The 20,433-nt window shown below is 49.0% G+C and overlaps 2 protein-coding genes and 1 non-coding gene across 3 annotated transcripts; 2 read left to right on the forward strand and 1 right to left on the reverse strand.

The window, feature by feature from the left end:
• Positions 1 to 1,033: 1,033 nt before the first annotated feature.
• On the reverse strand, positions 1,034 to 2,174 carry LOC120661508. Its single transcript, XM_039940395.1, has 2 exons — positions 2,120 to 2,174; positions 1,034 to 2,089 (listed from the first exon to the last, which is right to left on the reverse strand). Exon 2 carries the CDS (start codon positions 2,012 to 2,014, stop codon positions 1,487 to 1,489), a length of 528 nt encoding a protein of 175 aa, XP_039796329.1. The 5' UTR covers positions 2,015 to 2,089; positions 2,120 to 2,174; the 3' UTR covers positions 1,034 to 1,486.
• Positions 2,175 to 15,145: 12,971 nt separating this feature from the next.
• On the forward strand, positions 15,146 to 16,046 carry LOC120658946. Its single transcript, XM_039937054.1, has one exon. The coding sequence runs from the start codon at positions 15,341 to 15,343 to the stop codon at positions 15,707 to 15,709; it is 369 nt and encodes a 122-aa protein (XP_039792988.1). The 5' UTR covers positions 15,146 to 15,340; the 3' UTR covers positions 15,710 to 16,046.
• Positions 16,047 to 18,389: 2,343 nt separating this feature from the next.
• On the forward strand, positions 18,390 to 18,492 carry LOC120663081. Its single transcript, XR_005670306.1, has one exon. It is a non-coding gene; the product is annotated as a U6 spliceosomal RNA (small nuclear RNA).
• The last annotated feature ends 1,941 nt before the right edge of the window (positions 18,493 to 20,433 follow it).

The raw sequence follows: 20,433 nt of genomic DNA on the forward strand, positions 1-20,433 counted from the left end.
TGTCCCTCCTCCTCCTCTGCTCCGGTCCGGTGAGCGTCGTGGCGCCCTCCGCCGATTCGAGCTCGGCTCGGCGAGGAGCGGCTGGCACCGGATCTACCCACCCCTCTGCTCCTCCGTCGGCCTGGAGAGGGAGGGAGGCGGCGGGAGGACGGGCCGGCGGTAGAGTAACAGGAGGAGGCCCGCCATGGCCTTCCCCGCGCCGAGGGAGGAGGGCCGCCGCAGATCCGAGGCCTTCGCCGCCTTCCTGTCCACGCGAGGCCGAGGCCGGCGAGCTCGCGGCCGGCGAGCCCGAGGCCGGCCGACCCGAGGCGGCGGAGCTCGAGGCCGCCATGGGCCTCCGTTGCTCGAGCTCCACTGGCCCAGCGCGGAGAAGGAGGGAAGGGGCGGCGGCGACCGCGGCTACGGAGAGGATGGGGCGGCGCCGAGGAGGGGTCGGCCGCGACCACGGCTCGCCTGGCCCCGCGGGCTCGTTTACCTTCGAGGAGAGAGGTGATTCATTTTTACCTCTCCTCTCTCCTCGCGAAGCAAAATGCATCACCGTTTGCGTCTCCTGTTGGACCTCCGATCGGCCATGCCCAGTGCACTCGCGGAGGCATATATGCATTTGCATATGATTGTTGAAGTCCTGTTGGACCTCCGATCGGCCATGCCCAGTGCACTCGCAGAGGCATATATGCATTTGCATATGATTGTTGAAGTCATTCTAAGAGGATGGGAAGAGGGGGAGATGATTTCTTTTGCTTGAATGCACGGTGATCCGCTTGCGGCAGTAGAGAACAAAATACTCGTCCCGTCAAGCTAAAGGCATGGCCTCCTGCTTCTACTGTAGATGAGCGCGATCATTGCCATGTACGTACGCATCAGGAACTGATTGTCAAGTTTGTTCAGTTCCAGCTTATAATTTTGATTCTTCAGCTTGCTTATCTTTTCCTTTCCCCTGTGTGACCGTTTTCTTATTTTCTATTGGGGATTTCATAATATGAAATAGGACTGGGGAATGAAGTTCATCCAGCTCAAGCGCGTCATCAGAATCAGAAGGGGAAAAAAATATCACATAAAGATTCCAATTTTGGATCACAACACATGGCCATTGTTCTGTCTTTTGGAGGCCACAACAAACTAGGGGTAGTGCCCAAAGGAAAGAATCATCAGGCTCCAACCGATTTTAGTTGGAGCCAGCGAGTATCCAACCGCCCAATCAGCAACCAGATTATTGAACCGATGAAAAATGTCCTTGTTGAGCTATACTAGTATACTGGCGCTACTACACACCACACATCCCTTGCTCATCTCTAGCACTTGCTGTTTCCCATTGATGTACTACTCAATCGCCGATGGATCGGAGGCCAAAAATAAGCAGCAACCCGCGCGAGTTACAAAATTTTCATCCAGAAAAAAGGAGAGGAGGAGGAGAAATCTGAGAGCGAGTGATCGAGGAGGCAAAGGGGGGAATCAAAACCCAAGCTTTTGATGGTCGTCCTCGTCGTCATCCGTCGAAGCCCGTCCGGCTCCAGACGGCGTCGCGCACCCGCGACATGTCCCGGCCCTTGAGCGTCCGCCCGGCGCCGTCCACCACCGACGCCCGCGCCTGCCGCCGCGCCAGGTACACGTGCGGCGGCACCCACCCGCCGGCGCCCGCCTTGCCGTCGTCGTCGTCCATCTCCATCTCGAACAGCAGCGCCGGCTCCGGGTCCGGCACCGCGAAGCGGCTCGGCCACGCGGGCACCTCGACGGGCGCGGACGCCGCCGCCTGCCGCCCGAGCCCGTCCCCGAACGCGCGGCTCAGCCCGCCCTGCACCCCGCGCCGCGCCGTCCGACCCTCCGCCTCCAGCGGCCGGGAGGCTACGGGGCAGGGGCTCCCCGAATCGGCGGCCGAGTACCAGACGTCGGCCTCGGCGAGGTCCGGCAGGTCGTCGCCGGCGGGCGCCGGGGCCACGGCCCCCGGCGACCCGCCGCAGGGGAACCCGAGGAACCGCTCGGCGGCGGCGAACGGCGGCCTGAGCGCCTTGGCCATCGGCGGCAACCAGCTAGCGGCGACGCGTCGGCGTCAGATTGGTTGGCGGCAGGAGAGGAAAGCCGGGCGCGCACGGCGGCAGGAGAGGAAAGCCGGGCGCGCACGAGACCTGACCTCCAGGCAGAGAGCGAGCGAGCGAGCGACGAGACGGAGATTGGTTAAGGTTTGGCGCCGGGTGCAACCTGGCGAGGATTTATAGGCCGCGGGCGGGTGGGGGGCGGGACCCACCGGCCACCGCGGGGCCCGCGGCCCGAGCTGGTGTTGATTTGTCGCGACGGGCTCCGCGCGAGTGCGTAACCGATTCACGTTACCCCAGCCGTTTACGTGTCGGTGACGTAGTTACAAGTCGGGTCGGGTCGTCGGTCTTGGTTCTCTTTTTTATTTTATTTTCCCGTTCGAGCAGGGAAGCGGGCGGTCAATGTGTGTACATGGTGTCGTGTTCTTGTCCTCATCGTTTGCACACTGTGTCACGGGATGTGCGTGTGCATTACTCGGACTCGGCCGGCTTGATCACCGTGCACGTACGAAACGATATCCATGGCCGTATGTAGAAACTCCGCCGTGCATTCGTGTATTCGACATCGATCATGTATTCATGTACGTGTATAAAAAAAGTTGCAGTACGTATTTGGGGTAGGTAGTTTGCTTGCTCCCACAAGATTAGGAGTACTTAAGCTCCGTTCGAGATGGGATAATGCTGGGTCAACGCCGGCTTGTTCGACTGGCGAATACGATACGAGGTAGTAGGAGTAGTACAGGCCGTCGACCGTCGTACAGGTACAAAACGCAGTGGTCTCAGCTCCTCGCCAGCGTATTCCGGCGAACGCGAAGCTTCCTGCTCCGTTCCTATCTCTATTCTCTGCTGCGCACCACGCTCCACTCACGCGCAGTGCATGCGGGCGTTCGTGTCGAAGACCGCGCCGGGAGCACGGCGTTATCCCCAGAGGAACGGAGAGCCCGTGGATTTCGTTCAGTCTACGAAGACCGGGTCCACGGGTGGATAGGCACTAGGGGGCGACCCCCGCTGCCGCGCTGGCCTCGCCGCCCGCCACGTCCCCCGGCGCGGGCGGAGCCAATGCGGGTGGGCCAGCCGCCCCACGTGGTGGGATCTGGGCATCTAGCGGCGGCGGAGCGGAATGTGTGGCGCGCTGGCCGCTGGCGTCGGTGATGACGCCACCCAGCCTTCCCCTCCTCCTCCGCTGATCCTGATGGTATCCGGAAGCCTAGGGTTAGTTCAAGATAATCCCGCCACGTGGTCAGATCAAATTAGCGGCCGCAGTAAATGCGTGTGTATAGAGCCGTAGAGGAAGAGGCAAAGGGGGGAACGGTGGATGAGCCATCTACGGAGACACGGAGTACGCCAAGTACCCAACCCCGGCAACCCGTTCATTCGTTGCACCTGGACTGCTTTTCGTGCGAGAGGTACGCGGTGGTCTGCGTGGCCGGAAGGATCGTTCCTGCGAAGGCGAACCGGCCAAACGGCAGGAGGAGATTTGCAGTATTGTGGGTGGCGATCACGTCACGGGCCAAGCTCACAGCTATAGCTGTATGTAGGAGGACACGATAAAAAGGTTGGTTCACGACTTCGCGTAGTGCGATCAACGGATCGCCGGACACGCGCGCTCACGGCTTTCTTGCGAAACTGCATGAGCTCATCACTCAATTAGCTCCATGACGATGAATCTGTTCGCGGATGCAGGACAGGCTGGCGATCGAGACGGTCCAAATTCAATGAACTTGCCGCTGCTGTAGCTGCAACTGAATGCATGCGGAAGGCATGGAGCCGGAGGCCGCAACCGATGCGGAGCTTCAGCGGCGGTTTTTTTTTATATTTAAAAAAAATTAAAATTTCAAAAATATATGTCGGTTTTGGAAAATTTCAAAAATATACTCCGGTCGCCCTATGGGGGAGCGACAGGGTTCAAATGTAATTTTTTTTCTTCAAATTTGCAACGAAGTCCCTGGAGAAAAAAAAGATGGGGGCCTGTCGCCCCCCAACGGGCGACAGGCCCCTATCGCCCACCCCAGGGGCGACAGGCTCCCTCCCCCTATTTTAAACCCTGGCCACCATTCGCCGCCATTCCCTTTGTCATTTGAGCCTAAAAATTCAGAAAAAAAGAGAGGGGTGAGGAGAAGAAAAGCGGCGAAGCTCTGCCGAATTGCGTACTCCTGATTTACAGGTAACTTCTGTATAAATCCATTGATATTGTATAACAATTTAATTTAATTAGTGAATTAGCTGTATTAGATTTGGTGCTTTAGAACACTCGTTTAGTATTACAATTTCAGTACTATTACAGACTTTTTTTAAAATTAATTATGAATTAGAATAGAATTATGAAAGTGCCTTATTGATATTGCAGCATAAGCCAATGACTGCCTCAAATTGTGGAGGATTTTCATGGACCGAAGAAAAATCTAGTATAATACTTGATATCATGACCCATCTTGTTATCAGTAAGAAGTTGGATCCGTTAGCGGATGGTACGATAGAGATAGTGTTGTCCAAAGTAGTAGAGTTTAAAGATTTCACATTATTTCGAGGTATTACGACGCAAGATGTAAAGGGACACCTGATAGAACGTCGGAAGATATACATGAGAGTATGTGAACTAGCGAATCATCCTAATATCATTGGATTCTTACAAAGTTCTTGTAAGATATGGATGCGGCCAGAGGTGTATGAGATGCACATTAAGGTAACTCTCGTTCAGTTGTAATTCCGTCCGTCATTTCGAATCCATATTTATGAAATAGTAACATTGTTTTTTAATTATATGCTAGGATTACCCCAAGGACACGGAGTTGATTAACAAAACAATACCAAATTTCCGTAAATTGGTATGTATCTTCGATGGTGGACTTATGCCGCAAACTAGACGAAGGAGGCGGATAAGATCTTCGGGTGATAGTACTTGGCCTACGCAAGAACAGATACCCGGAAGTTCGTCAACTCATGTTACACCACCTGCAGCACAAACTTGTGTTAACTGGGATAATGACATGGATGACTTCATGCCCCCCAAACCATGGCCTCCAACACATGATGTTCCTCCCCCTGTATATGAACCTAGAATCAGAAAGGAGACAAAGGGAAAGGCAAGAGGTTCGTCAAGTCATGTTGCACCACTTGCAGCAAATTTGTGTTAACTGGGATGATGACATGGATGACTTCATGCCCCCAAACCATGGCCTCCAACACATGATGTTCATCCCCCTGTACATGAACCTAGGATCAGAAAAGAGAGAAAGGGAAAGCCAAGAGGTTCGTCGAGCCATACTACACCATCTACAGCACCACCATCTGTCAACTGGGATGACGATCTAAATGATTTCATGCCATGATCTATAACATATGATGTTCATCGGTTTAAGATGTATTCGCATTTAGTATTGTTAATGTTGCATTATGCTTGTATATATGTCTCGTACCAAACTTGCATTCACTGGACATGTACATAATGTCGAGTTTGAATCGTACTTAGTCGTAATGGAGCATCGAAGTATAAACATACCATCTATTGATTGTAATGGAAAATACGAGAGTGATCAGAGGCGAACGTTGAAGTGTATAAATAAGCGGTCCACAGCTGGGCGTCGGACCCTCTTAGGCCTCTGCTGGGCACGGACATGGCCCTCGGAGCTTTTAATGTCACTAGAATATTAAAAAGCACACATGTAATTAATATAACAATAAGAAATAAGAACTAAGAAATGCATTACGTAATGTGAACCACCAAATTTTACATCATAATACAACGATAATGAAACACACATCACACATGCAGTGGCATGTCAGAACCCGTTGCAAACTACGGTAAACAGATTCCGGACTAACCTAACATGCCTTAGGTAATTTAAAAAAACAGAATAAACACAATGATGCAGCATGTCACTAGCACTAGGGTAGTCCTAGTAGCCGTACCCCCACGTAGCAAACTGCGTTGAGCCTTCTCCGCAGTATCCACCCATTGCAGGTGGTGCAGACGGTGGTGCCGGAGGCGCATGGCCCTTCTTCTTGTGACAAGGGCAGTTGTAGTAAGGAATAGTGCATGGTTCATCCTGTGAACCGGCTGCATTGCTGATATCATCAACTTCGTCGTCTTTGTTACCCTCACTCACTTCCTCATAATGGTTCACCTTACATTCCAGATCAAAGATCTTTATCTGGAGGTACTCGATGAACTCCTGAACAGAATCAATTGGTGTAGGATCTACCCACCTAGTAAAACCACAGTTTTCTGGAGCATCGGAAGACTGCAAAACAAATTCCATGTAAGGTGTCTCATTGAAGATAAAGAAATGAAACAACCGAGTATTAACCATGCGTGTGGACATTTAAAGAAACGCCGACCGCCATCCATCCCGTCGGTGCACATCTGCACTAAGCAGTCCTCACCATGTCTGCATTTTGGCCACGGTTCTCTACGGTTATCGTATTGTCGAAGAGGAGTTTCATTGGTAAATTCACTCTTGTGCTGTGGCGGAAACTCAAACACTGGTTCCGGAAAGGAATCAGGTCCAAGAGGCCCCTCCCATATTATGGGGTCTCCCTTTCTTCCCCCTTTTCCTTTCCCAAAACCATAGTAATTCTTCCCGCTAGACCCACCTCCAGATATTGGGTATACAATGAGGTTTGATGTTTGAGTTGTGCTGGGAGTTCACAAACTTGGGAGTATTTATAGGCGCACAAAAGTCTGATACCCGGAGTGTGGAGTGTAAATGCACCTAAAAAATCTACATGACAACACAGTGAAGAGGCTAGCTGACCTAACACTGAAAATGCTAGATTCGATTCTCGAAATGACTACTCGATGCATCTCTGTGCATGCAGACTCACAGCACTGCATTACTGCCGCTCGGTCGATCGCGCCTAGATGCCGCCTTCCCCACTACACGCCACAGACCTTCGCTGTAGAATGACATGTCCGTCGTCCTCGCCAGAGAGACTGCTTTGAAGATGAGCTGGTGTGGTTGCCGTGTTGTCACATCTTTTTGAAATGTTGGAAGAGCACTGCTATTGGGTTGTCATCTTTTGTCACGTATGTCTGGGCAAAGAATGCGATATTTGGGAAACCCGTGATCGCCGTGCTGAGCAGTGGCAACCTGTGATCTCGTACTCGCAGCTAGATACACTATGGTTTCTATTTTGAGCTATTCGAGCTTTTTAGCAGCAGACCCTGATGTATTTCTTAGTTCTTAATTCTTATCGTTATATTAATGTGTGTTTTTTAGTATTCTAGTGACATGAAAAGCTCCGAAAATATTAAGGAAAAGTTCAAAGATTTCATAGACTCCCGGCTACAACTGCAAATTAATGGTAAAGACTACAACACACAGAGTTAAGCTCTCAACTTAAAACATAAACAACTAATTGCAGTGGCATGTGCACACGACAAGATAATTTCTTGTTGCATCTAAACCTACCATGCCTTATGGAATGTAAAATGCCGGGATTACATGGTACTACTCTACTGAGTGCACCTATGATATTTGCCCTTCCTAATTGCTTCGGGCCCGGCTTCCTTCGCACGGCGTGCCCTCTCTCGCTTTCTCTCCCTGTCAGCTTCACGTTCGGCCGCCGCCTTATGATCCACCTCCTCCATCCTCTTGCGGATCTCTTCTTGCTCTTTGTTGCGCTTCTCCTCTTGCTGTTCCTCGTGCTTCATTCGGCGCCAATGTTCTGCAGCCCATCTTGTTTTTTGTTCCACAATGTCCTTTGCCTGCTACGACTGCACGGTGTCGAACCACTGCATAAAATTACAAAGAGGCGGAGGAGACTTTGTCCAACACAAGTTAGAATCATAACTCAATGTTAGGTCATATAGAAAAATAGCGTATGTTGTCCTGCTACCTTGGCCCGGTCTTTGCCATATCGCTTAGGTGGATCATATTCGTAGTTCTCACACATAAAGAACCTCATGCCGTAGTCATCTCCTAAAACCTCAGATTGCATGAACTTGCATAACGAACCGCAGAAGCACATTGGCACATCAATTCCTTTGGGTACGGTGGCTTTACACTTGCTCCACGGAATGTAGGTTGATCCTGACGAAGACATTGGCGCTATAGTGTGGTGCGCCAAATAACAAACCATAATTTAAGCAATGCACATATCGTATACCAAATCGATGCGTGAAAATATAGGTACTGTTATAATTCTATTGTCTTATACTGCAATATCAATAAGGTACTATCATAATTCTATTCTAATGTATAATTATTTTATTTGAAAAAGTGTGTAATAGTACTCAAATTGTAATACTAAACCAGTGTTCTAAAGCACCAAATCTAATTCAGCTAATCTGCTAATTAAATTAAATTGTTATACAATATCAACGAATTTATACGAAAGTTACCGGTAGATCACAAGTGCGGAATTCGGCAGAGCTTCGCCGCTTCCCTTCTTCTCACCCCTCTATTTTTTCTGGATTTTTTTGGATTTTTTGAGGTCAAATGAGAGGAGGGAATGAGGGGGAGGCCTTATATAGGCGGCCTGACCCGGTCGCCCGTGGGGGGGCGACAGGCCCCCTTTTTTTTTCTCCAGGGACTTCGTTGCAAATTTGAAGAAAAAAAATTACATTTGAGCCCTGTCGCCCCCCATAGGGCGACCGGGGTATATTTTTGAAATTTTCCAAAACCGACATATATTTTTGAAATTTTAATTTTTTTTAAATATAAAAAAAGAAAAAACCGCGCTTCAGCGCTAGCCGCCGCCAGGTTTTTCTCCCACCCACATGCAGGTGCAGGCTCGAAGCCCAGAGACAAATGCGGCCGGGAGAGGGGAAAAAAGGTCCAAAAAAAAAAACTGAGTCGTCAGGTGAGGCCCGTGAGGAGAGATTGGACTGTACTGGTTGCACCGTGGGCCGTGGCATAGTCCTGGGAATATACCGCTGCTTGACTTGGGACACGCGGATACTTTCGGATTTTTTTGAACCGGCGACGCTCTTGGGGATTTTTTTATCGCCGTGCTTTGATCAGATCAGACGGTCGTACGGCGCGCACGTGCTTCCGATGAAGAGGAGGAATATGCTAGTTTCGCACCCAACACGTGGAGTCTATGCATGCGTCTTGCAACTTTTCAACTGTGGTAAGAATGGTGCTAAAAAAAAAAAACTGTGGCAAGCATGGGCTCAGATTCGGTGCGCGTTAACTATTGGTTTATGGGTTCGATAAACATCTGCTTGCTCCATTGGGGCAATCTCATGGTCCTCACAAATTCCACGAGGAGCCTTGAGGAAGGGGGATTTAGTTTAGAGATTCCAGGGATTCAAAGGGAACACGAGGCTATTGTTGTCTTGCTACTTCTTCATAAGCAAGGAATTAATCATTCAATTCATGCAGGTTTGATACAAGATGTCCAAATGATCATGACAATGTTGGGAAATGTTTGTCTTGTCAAGAATACTAGCGAGCAAACTAGAGTAGCATATAAATTGGCACAACATGCTGGACGTATTTGCAACTCCGTTGTTTGGTTAGGAAGTGTTCTAAGATGTATTGAACATGTCGTCCTTATAGAGTGCTACGTCACCTAATCATGTTTAATGAAAAAATCTTTTTCCTTGAAAAGAAAAAAGAAAGTTGGGCGCACTCTTATAGGGCCTAAGCTTCCAGTGTATGGGCTACAATCCAGGCAAACCCATCGTCGTAGGATGGCCCAACCATATCGTGTTATACTTATATGGAGTGAGAAAGCTCGGGCTGCCTTCCTTCCATCCAATTGAGCCTTCCGTCCAGTTCAAACGCGCTCACCATCGAGAGCTTCTAGAAGGCCCGTTTTGACCTGCATTCTCTCTCTGAAAAGCACAAACGCCCGATAATTCCTACATCTAACCCTGGGCTTTGCCCGGCCCAGAGTCACAAAGGCCCAACACGCACGTGCTTATTTTTTTTGAACCTGGGTGACGATTGAAGAAGGAATTCCAACAAATAAAGTGAAGTTGTTCTTAAAGAAAAAAAATCAAATAAAGTGAAGAGTGCTCCGGAGGATCATGAATCTTTTAGTTCCATGCATAGAAGCTGCCTAGATCATCTTACAAGATGCGAAAATAATCTGCAGCGTGCAACGTTACCAGTTAAAATAGGAAATTATTAAATAAATAATTTAATAAAAAGGAACTGGAATGGTAACAAACTGTGCTGCTTTTGCTCTAGTGATGAAACTATTCAACACCTCTTTTTTAACTGTCATGTGGCCAAATTTCTTTGGCGAGTTGTACGCTATACTTTTGATTTAAGTCCACCTCAGTATTACTCATTTATTTGGTAATTGGCTTAGAAGTTTGGGAACCAAGTTAAAAAAAATTGCTAACAAGAGCATCTATTTTATGTTGGGCTATCTGGCTTAGTAGGAATGACATAGTGTTTGACAGATCACCATCTAAAACTTATATGCAGGTACTTTGCCGGGGCACACACTGGCTCAAGCTATGGGCTCTGCTACAAAGGTGTGATGAAGACAAGGGGAAACTACAGGAGGCGTGTTGAACCATGGAGGTTCTGGTCATGCAGATCTTTGTCAACTATGGTTGGAAATTTAGTAATAGGACTTGCTCTTAATAAGTCTTTTTAGCAAACTGTTGGCTGGCTGCAAACTTCCTGCTTAGTCATGTATGAGTGATCACAGTCATTCGGGCTGCAAGCTTTGTTTTGACTGTAGCCTCTCTGGGGTCAAAGTCGGGTACTATTTCCATTATCTAAAAACAAACAGTAGCATAAGTACTACTCCTATGTCAGCTTTCTTAAGGAAAACGTGCTGTATAAGATAAAGTTAGCACCATTTCATTTCATCTCGAAACAAAGTCCCAGCCTCTGGGTGGATAGGATGTGCACACATTGTTAAGCTGATGCATAAACGACGGAGGTTGCTTGCTATAGCTTCACAGTTTCCGTTTCTGTTCCCACATCAGCGTCAGCTTCCCGATCCTCCCTCCGAACAACAGCTGAACTTTACCAGCAGAAACAAACCGATCGATCGGTAGAATCATAAAAACGTCAGAGACTAAAGGCGCCGCTGGTCAAATGGTCTCGGTTGGGTTGCCTCCGCCTCCACGGGAAGCAAGACATCCAGCCAGCCGGCGGCGACCGCGACCGGCCAACTCCCGGCCGGTGGCGGCGATGTGGGGCGCGCGCGCGGTCCCGATGCCAATCAATCAGGCATTCAGGTGGACGGACCAACCCGGCATATATTCCCAACCAACAGGAAATTGTGGACCTAGAACGCAGGTCTTTGCGGTTGGAACATTACATTTGATCCGATGCATATATCATATCTAGTGCAATGCAACTAAACGTCCATCTTAATAAACTGATCCAGATCTCAAGTCTGAACTGAACCATCCCATCGTTGTTTAAGAACTGCAACCTGCAGCTGCACCGTGTTTTTAATCTGAAAAAGGAAACGGAGATTAGAAAAAAAAAAGAGAGAATATTGGGATGGAGTTAGACTGGAAAGTTGGGACTTCTACCTCATGATTATTCTCGGCTTAAAGAGGTGACTGAGGAGTCACTTGAGTTCAGTACCGCGTATCGGCGTACAGTCTGTATTGTTCAGAGCCAGAGCCTATGTGAGCGTACGCTAACTGCTGATCATTCTTTAGTTCCGATATGGTCCATACATGATTGGGTGTCAGCCTAATGATCAGCTTGACATTAAGAGGATTCAGATGGTGACAACTCGACCGCTAGAACAGATTACTACTAGCGGTTTTGCGTACTGGGGGAAGACATGTACTACAACCGAAAAAACTCAGATTTTATAAGGAAAAAAATAGAATATGCTAAAAACTATGCACTCAAGTGATTGCACTGGTAAGCTGTTGCCCTTGCCCATCTGGTTAGTTCAACTCTTGAGTGAAGAAATATTGAAGGAACTGTGAGACAGGGCTGACATTTAAGTAACTGAAGTAGCATTTCTTGGGCCCGTTTGGTTTCCTAGAATTCTAGAAAATCAACACTTTGACCGCTAATTACTGTATTAAATAAAGGCAGATTACAAAACTAACTCCAGAACACCTGCGCTAGGAACCCTGATGAATCCAATGAGGTCTTTGACGGCATGATTAGATGATAGTTACTGTAGCAAATCATCAATTAATTAACGTCATTAGATTCGTTGCGAAAAGTTATACCCATTCTTGAAGAGGTTTTATAAATAGCCTTCATTCTGAACTTCATGCATTGCGTGGCCTAGGATTCCTTCAAGAAATTAAACCAAACAAGGCCCTTCTCTCTAGATGTATGATCAGGTAAGATTCAGCAAGACTGGAAGTTGTTGACGCAAAACTAGGGCCAACATACGAATGCACTCGATCGTGCAGCGAGCGGAGGCGCGCGTTGCAGCGCCGCCGCTCAGACCAGTCAGACTGGTGTTCGCCGGAGTAGACCGGCCACGAACCTGTGAACGCTAGACCGGGAAGACCCGTCAGGACAGGCGTACGCAGGGTTGTTCTAGGGTCGGCAGGCCACCTAGAACGCTCTCAATCGATGTAGAGACGAAGAAGGAATAGCAACTAGTAGATTGGAAAAGTTAGGGCAATAAAAAATAAAAAGATAAAAGTTGTATTGTTTGATCGAATGGATGTTCTCAATCGGTTGTGACCCTTTATATTTATAGGATGGAGTGAACTTATCCCGCAAGAAAACTTTTTACAGATCTAAATCTACAAAATTCCTAAATATACTCGGATTCCAGGTGGACCGGTCTGACCGGTCGGCGCTTTGCCGGATCCGAAATAGGACCGACCGGTTAGACCGCTTATGGGCACCAGTCAGACCGGTCTAGTCTGGCTTATGCCAATTTTGATCGTCAACAGAAACCATGTTTGTACTGCACTAGCTAGCTAGCTAGCTAACTGCGGTGCTCTTTTAAGCCAACCATCAATAAAATAAGCTGGTCTAAGACCTAATCAGCATAACTGCATAAGGTCAAGTGGCGTAAGAGGGGATCACAACTGCAACTGTACAACCTACAAACCGTCCGATGAACTAACCTGCAAAGGCAACTATAATGTCTTCCGAAAGCAGGTCCCAGGAAGGCATGAACTGATGCAAGACTCCACCGAGAGACATAAAGAAAAAAAATGGACGAAGAATTTAAACTTTTCATTTTGGGGTATGGTCGTGTTTGGTTTGAACATTGTAAGTTGTCCTATCAGAATTTAGGCACTGCATACTTGCCTAGTCAGATGCCAAAATTTTTGGTAATGTGTTTAGCAAACTAGTTTATCTTGAGAGCTACATATTTCAATCATTTCAGCTAGAATAATTTAACCGACACCTGAACAGCGCCAGCTTGTTAACCTGAATTGTATGTTTGTTACAGCCAAAATTTTGGCTTACTTTTCATGACTCATGAACATCATTTTGTCAAACCATTTGGGCCCATGTGTATGTAAGCATGTTTTTTATAAGAAAAAAATGTTGACATTTTGTAAGCCTAAGACTGACTTCAACAAGAGAAGACAAATCCATTTTTGCATCACCAATCGATATTGTGCATCACGAAATGCTCTCCAACAGCACAGGCAAAACGCGACGCAAACTGCCTTCCGAGGAGAGAGGAGATGTAAAAATACATCCCCTCTATCCTCGAATGCATTTGGAGCATGGACAGGTGGACGCCGACGGCGATGTGCCACCCTTGGAGGTGCGTGGTGACGTCGACGGCGAGTAAGAGCATGGACAGGAGGAGGAAGGCGCGGAGGAAGCCGTAGAACCTGGTGCGCAGGGCGGGGCTCTCCCCAGGCGGCACAGCGTCGGCGTCGGCCGGGGCGGGGCGGAGCGGCAACGCGCGGGCCGGCGAGAGCACGCCGTGGAAGGGAAGGGAAGAGAAGGGGAGGAGCACGATGGGGCCGCCGGGATCCGCTGCCGGCGCCGCCGCCGCACGCAGGCACCCGGTGCGCGCAGATGCGCCTCCGCAGGGAGGGATGGCGACGGGGAGGTGAAGGCGGGGCGCGGAAGGAGGAGGGCTGCCTCCCGTCGCAGCCGGCGCAGGGAGCAGGACGCGCCCGGGCCGCCGCGCGTAGCCCCTCCGCCTCGCCTTGGACGCCGCCGTGCGAGCTCGCCGCAGACCGGCCGCCGCGCGCCGCGCCATCCGCCGCGCGCTTCCCGCGGCCCGGCCCCCGCGCCCTGCCGCGGACCAGCCCCGAGTGCCGCCGCGGCCCGGTGCCCGCGCGCCGCCGCGGACCGGTCCCCGCGCCCCGCCGCGAGCAGGAGGGCAGGAGGGCCCGAACCACCATCTGCCGAGGCCCGTCGTCGAGCCTCCAGACCTCAATCGACCTCGAGCCGCCGGACCTCGAGCAGCCGAATCGAGGGGCCGGCTGGGACGGAGGAGCCGTCGTGCCCCTCCCCTAATCTGTCAGCTATTGGAGATCACAAAAAATGCGTGGGCAACATTGCTACCGTGTAGAATGCAAATGAAGAAATGCATGATCTATTTTACTTTCTTTTGTTGGAGCCAGTCTAAGATGTGATCATCGTTTTAACTGCTCTGCTAGCTGTGCTATTGCAAAACTCACCCCAAAACCAACTACTCCCTCCGTTCCAAAATGTAGGTCGTTTTGACTATTCTAGATTCATAATATTTATTATGCATCTAGATATAACATATGTCTAGGCAGAGGTGGATCTAAGGGGGGGATGAGGGGGCTCCAGCCCCTCTACTGCCCAAAATTCCATGGAGCCCCCCCTAAAATTTTGGAGACCATTGATGAAGGAAAGGAGGGAGCAAGGAAGAAGAAGGGTCACCAGCCCTCTCTGCCTCCCATTCCTGGCTTTGCCACTATGTCTAGGTCCATAGCAAAATATATGAATCTATAAAAGTCAAAACGATCTACATTTTGGAACCGAGGAAGTAGCTAGTAGTAAATTTAAAACGTAAAAAAAAACACCTCCCCAACAGGAGCCACGTTTACAGCTTACACGGCGGGTGGGCCCTGCTTGGCAAATTAAACACGATTCCTCGCGTTTCACACCTTGCGCCAACGCCAAAGCCCCGACCCGGCCCGCCCAAACACCCGACGCGCGCCAGCGCGATGACGTGGTCGGCCCGCCCACGGGCCCGTCATCCACGACCCGATCGCGGCCATACACGTGTCTCGTCGTCGTCGTCGTCCGTTTCCTTCTTCCCTCCCTCTCCGTCCGCCGTGCCTATAACTACGCCACCGCGGCCGCCCTCGCAAACGATCTGCCATTCCCATCGCATCTTCCAAGCACCAATCTCTTTTTTGCCCCAGATCGTACACGAAACGAAATTCTCTGCTGAGTTCGCGCGCGGCGTTCCGGCGGCCCGACTTGCATGCTTGCCGCGATCGGGCAGAGGAGATGGGGAACTGTCTCGAGAGTTCTCGTCGCGGTAGCTGCGGCGGCGGTGGCGGCGCCGCCGTGCATTATTCCAAGACGCGCGCCGTGTGGGTGGAGGAGGAGGAGGTCGGCAGGAAGGAGGAGGAGGCGCGCAAGGGCGAGAGCGCTCCGGCGGCAGGGGCGGCGGCGACCACAGAGGTGAAGATCAGGATCACGAGGAAGCAGCTGGAGGAGCTGCTGCGGCGCGTCGAGGACGGCAAGGAAAGCGGCGACGGCGTGCCGGCCCGGGACGTCGTCTCGGAGCTGCTGATCGTGGCGAGCACCAGCTCCAACTTCCGGCACAGGGACGAGGGGCAGTGGCGGCCGTCGCTGCAGAGCATACCCGAGTGAGCTTGTTGCTACATCTACGACGATACCCCAGCATGATGTCTTATTGTTGTTACTCCTATTGCCCTATTGGCTTCATATATACTATCATAGGCATAGCACCTAGTAGGCTAGTAGTAGTGCAGTAGCATAGTATTCATTGGGTATTTGGGTGTACATTTGTATAGGTTTGGATCAATAATACATGAGTTCGAGATAGGCTATGTATTAGTTGTGTGGTGCTTGTGAATTGAGCAACTAGTGGCTAGGAGGGCCTCTTCCATTGCTTGCTGTACGATTTTTTTGGACACTGGGGTCGCACAATTGCGTACATATATAGTACTATCTATTACTATTATTATTCAGTTTGCTGCTTATGCGTGTCAGCTCTCTTGGAACCTTCCAATATTTTGTGTTTTCGAACGAGCATCTATCGAGGATTTTTGGATGAAATCGTTCCTGTTAGCTAGCGTAGAAACTCTCGCGTTCCAAATGATGAAATGAACGAACTAGCTCGGTGTTGACCGATTCGGAAACCTCGTGTTGTTTGCGTAGTTCTCTAGAAAGACCTAAACACAGTGCCAAATCCAGTGATGATGAAGGAAGCTAAGGCGAAGTAGGAGTACTGGCATGCAGTAGAATCCCTGCTGTCATGCTGTGCCTATCCTCTGTTTATATTGTCTTAGGCATGTAGCACTTTGTAAAGAAAGTAGGGGACGTGGTTGCCCCAGCTGCTGCTGCGGTTGTGGAAGCTGGAGATGAGAGTGGTTGAGATGGCCGGTGAACCTCCACTCGGCTCCTCATATTTGGACGTGTCTGATTACTCCATCGTGCTCGTCGCCTGCAGCTTAACCTCCGATTATGCACTGCATTTCTTCCCCTTTCGTCCTCTTCGTTTTATTTTTGTGATTTCGTTTGAGTTCTCCTTTTTTCTTTCTATTTCTTTCCCTTTATTTATTCGTTTTGAAACATTTTGTGTCCAGTTCTTGCGGCAGAGGTTCATCATTCGCGTCCCCAGGTCGTACTACTTAACGTCTTAATAGATGACAAGAGTATATATGTTGATCATCAACATGGCTTTTAAAGGGTGTTTAGCTAATTAAATTGGGCATTAAATTATGTCCCAAGAGATTTAAGATGAGGTTTACTTTTGTTTTCCAACTGAGCTTCTGACCCACGCACGGCTTGAATAGTTCTGATCATTGAATCTCAGAACGTGTTAACATTAAAGCAGGTCAATGGTTCTCCATTTCTTTAAAACTCAAATTTATATCCAATAGTTGAAAGCTTGACAATTGGCATAATGAAGGCATTTTCAGAGAATTCATATGTTGCGGCTGTAAACAAGTGAGTCTGATACTGCTTCATGCGAGACAGATAGCCACGCCACAGCAGGTGCAGAACATTTCTGATTCAGAAAACCTTGCATCTGCAGGACCAAAAGAAAACGCATTTTCCCCTCCTCTCTAGGAAGCACTTCGATCCTGCAGAAGACAACAGTCTGCTGCCAGTATTTGAATGCCCGTTTGCTTTTCTGAATTTGAGGCTTCTGGAACCTTGATTCGATCAATGGCGCCGCAAATATGAGACCAGCAAAAAATACACTCTGCAGAGTTCTTCTGTACCATTGACATGATAATTGGATTACTATTATCTTGTTTTGGTTCGAAATTCCACCCATGACCCATGATCGGAGACCGGACTTCGCAGCTGGGATCAGCTCAATTGAAATTCAGTAGCCAGCACTCCATAGAAACATTCTAGGATCGGATAATGATTGTGACGCAGAGAAATTGACAAGTTCCTTCCTCTGGTTTGATGATGTATTAGTATGGCACTAGCTAGTAGTTTGTTTGCTAGCTGGTGATCTGCTCATCGGTGATCATAAATATTTTGTTTATAACCACTGTCGATTCAGACGACCTCACCCAGTTAACTCGGTCGAAGGTCATTGCAAACTTTAGCATTTCTCTCCAAGACTTGAGTGGTTATACAATCATATCATGTTTAACTGCAGTCCGTTTGTCCTTTTCCCTTCATGGAAAATTGTGATGACGAGGTGTGCTGCTATTGCTTAGCCCAACCCGATGCGAAGGGATCACCATTTCGTGGAAGCAGTTTGTCTTGCATGCGTGTCCGCGTAGCAGGTTTTCTTTTTCTCAAAAAAAAAACTAAAAATATGGCGGTGTGTGAATCATATCCTGTTAATGCTCCAAAGATGATGTTACTGCAACTGAAAAGTCAGCTCCGTCTCTGCGTTGCGTTGCATGAATATTAATTATATACTAATATATAATATACTCCAGTTACATATACATATAACTGACACTGTCAATGGGAAGAACTCTGCCCGATAGAACGGCCCAAAGAGCTATATCTATTGGTGTGACTGACAGTGGGTCTCGCTCTTTCTTTTCTTTTTTTCCCGCGCTGTGGATCACGCACCGCGCCGCGTAATATTTTCCCTGATGACGGCTCATCTTCGATAATAACTTGGGCCCATGTCCAGCTTACTCGCGCGTGCGGCCCACTAAAGCTAGCGACCAAGCGGGTGGATGGTGGGCCGCCGGGGGCGCGGCGCGGTTTCCGCGCTGGGTCCGGTGTTTCCTCGCCCGACGCCCGGTGCGGAACAAAGCTTAGTACCACCTTGGCTACCCAACGACGGAAACATCAGCTTATAAACCGAAGCGTTGCGCCTTGCTTCGTCTCTTCGGAGACATCCGATAAAATTGGAACGATACAGAGAAGATTAGCATGGCCCCTGCGCAAGGATGACACGCACAAATCGAGAAATGGTCCAAATTTTTTCGAGATTTTGCGCGCCGGTCCTTGGTTCCTCACAGATATACCCCTGGGCGCTTGTTTTCCGCCCCCTGCAGTCTTCCGCGTCCTTACCACAAGGCCCCCGCTGTTTTCCAGTTGGGTCCGTCCCGATATTTCCCTTGCAGTTGTGCCCTTGGATCCTTGCGTCAAGAGCCTAGCAACTTCAGCATAATCACAATAAGAACCTTCAGTGGACCTGCCTCACGTTTCTCGCGTCAACAGCCTAGCAACTTCTGCATAATCACAATAAAACCCTTTAGTGGACCTGCCTAACTTGTCTCCGATCCTTTACTCATGTTTACTTAACCCCATTTCATCTTTGTGATGTCCTTTACTGCCGTTATTATTCATGCTGTTATTATCCCAGATTTCTCTAGGATTTTTGGTCTTGTAGTAATTAATTGTGTGTGAATCAAATACGGGGTTGATGATGAACAGAACATAATAATTACTGGTAAAATACATTACACCAAGCGCAACTCCCATATCATACCCTCAGTTCTGCATACTCGAACGGGTGTTTTATCTGTGCACTGAGCGATGGGCACCTCCACTGCGGAGGTGCGTTATCCACGCCTGTCTCTGGCCCGTTCGATTGGCTTATGTTTCGATTCGTCCACGCCTGAGCTACCTGTTCACGGGCGGCGAGGCCGTGGCGCGCGCGGTGTCCGACCTCTGCCCGTTCCTCGCCGTCACACCCGTCCTCTCCGGTGAGCCACGCGTCCCGCGCCGTCTGCTTTGCAATCATTACTCCGCGCTCGCTGCAAACTGATGCCCCACGGTTGGTCTGCAATTTGCATTTTGCAATCAGGGTCGGGGGGGAGAGAAACAGGCGTGGCCGTGGGGTGCGGGTGGCAGGCGTTCGTGGCGTACGTGAACGTGGCGTGCAGTACTACATCGTCGGCGACTCGGCGTGCCGCTCGGCGTCTTCCTCGGCCTCTACCTCGACCTCGGCGCCAAGGTACGGAGCCCGGGCAGACAATGACAGGAACTCCTGCCATCTTGAGAAGCGATTCGAATTGTAAAATGCAGGGCGTTTGGAGCGGCATGGTGATCGGGGGAACCCTGATGCAGACGCTCATCTTGCTATGGGTCGCCTTCAGAACCGACTGGGACAAGGAGGTCTGGTCGCTGCCACTCGATGCTCTGCTAGGAGTATAGCCATTAATAGCCGTCGGGCAGTGTAAGAGCCTGAAGTGTTGTTCGCTGCATTCTGACTGAACTGTGAACTGCAGATGGAGAAAGCCAGGGCGAGGCTGAACAAGTGGGAGGACAAGAGGCAGCCTCTCCTAGAAGAATGAACATCTAGATTATTATTCCCAGCGATCGCGCGCACTTACGGAAATTTTTGATAATCATAGTGCGGTTAAATGAGCAAACCTCGCATGGTGCATTAACGAGCTATATAACAAGCTAAAAAGTACTGCTCCCTCCGTTCCAAATTATAAGTCATCATAAGAATTTTCGAGAGTCAAACCATCTCAAAATTTGACTAAATTTATTGAGAGAAACACAAAGATTTATGACATCAAATAGGTATACTATGAAAATATAACTAACAAAGAATCTAATGATATTTAATTGGTATCGTAAATATTATTATCTTGTTGTATAAATTTGGTTAAATTTGAAAAATGTTGACTCTCCAAGATTCTTAGGATGCCTTATAATTTGGAACGGAGAGAGTATATACATAAAAAATAAATTATAGTCAAATGTCCAATTTGCATTAAATTTTTGAATCCATGACTTCAAAGACGAAAAAAAGGGTCACTTATTTGGGAGCGGAAGGAGTAACACATAAAAAAAAACGCACTACTTTCTAGTTAAAATTAATGTACTTGAAGCCATTGTTAAAAAAATAATCAGTCTTCCAGGTTTTTCAATATAAATGTACACATATGGTTTTTATATTGTCAAACTGA

The sequence above is a fragment of the Panicum virgatum genome, chromosome 2N (genome assembly GCF_016808335.1).
Source record: "Panicum virgatum strain AP13 chromosome 2N, P.virgatum_v5, whole genome shotgun sequence".
Classification (NCBI taxonomy): Eukaryota; Viridiplantae; Streptophyta; class Magnoliopsida; order Poales; family Poaceae; genus Panicum; species Panicum virgatum.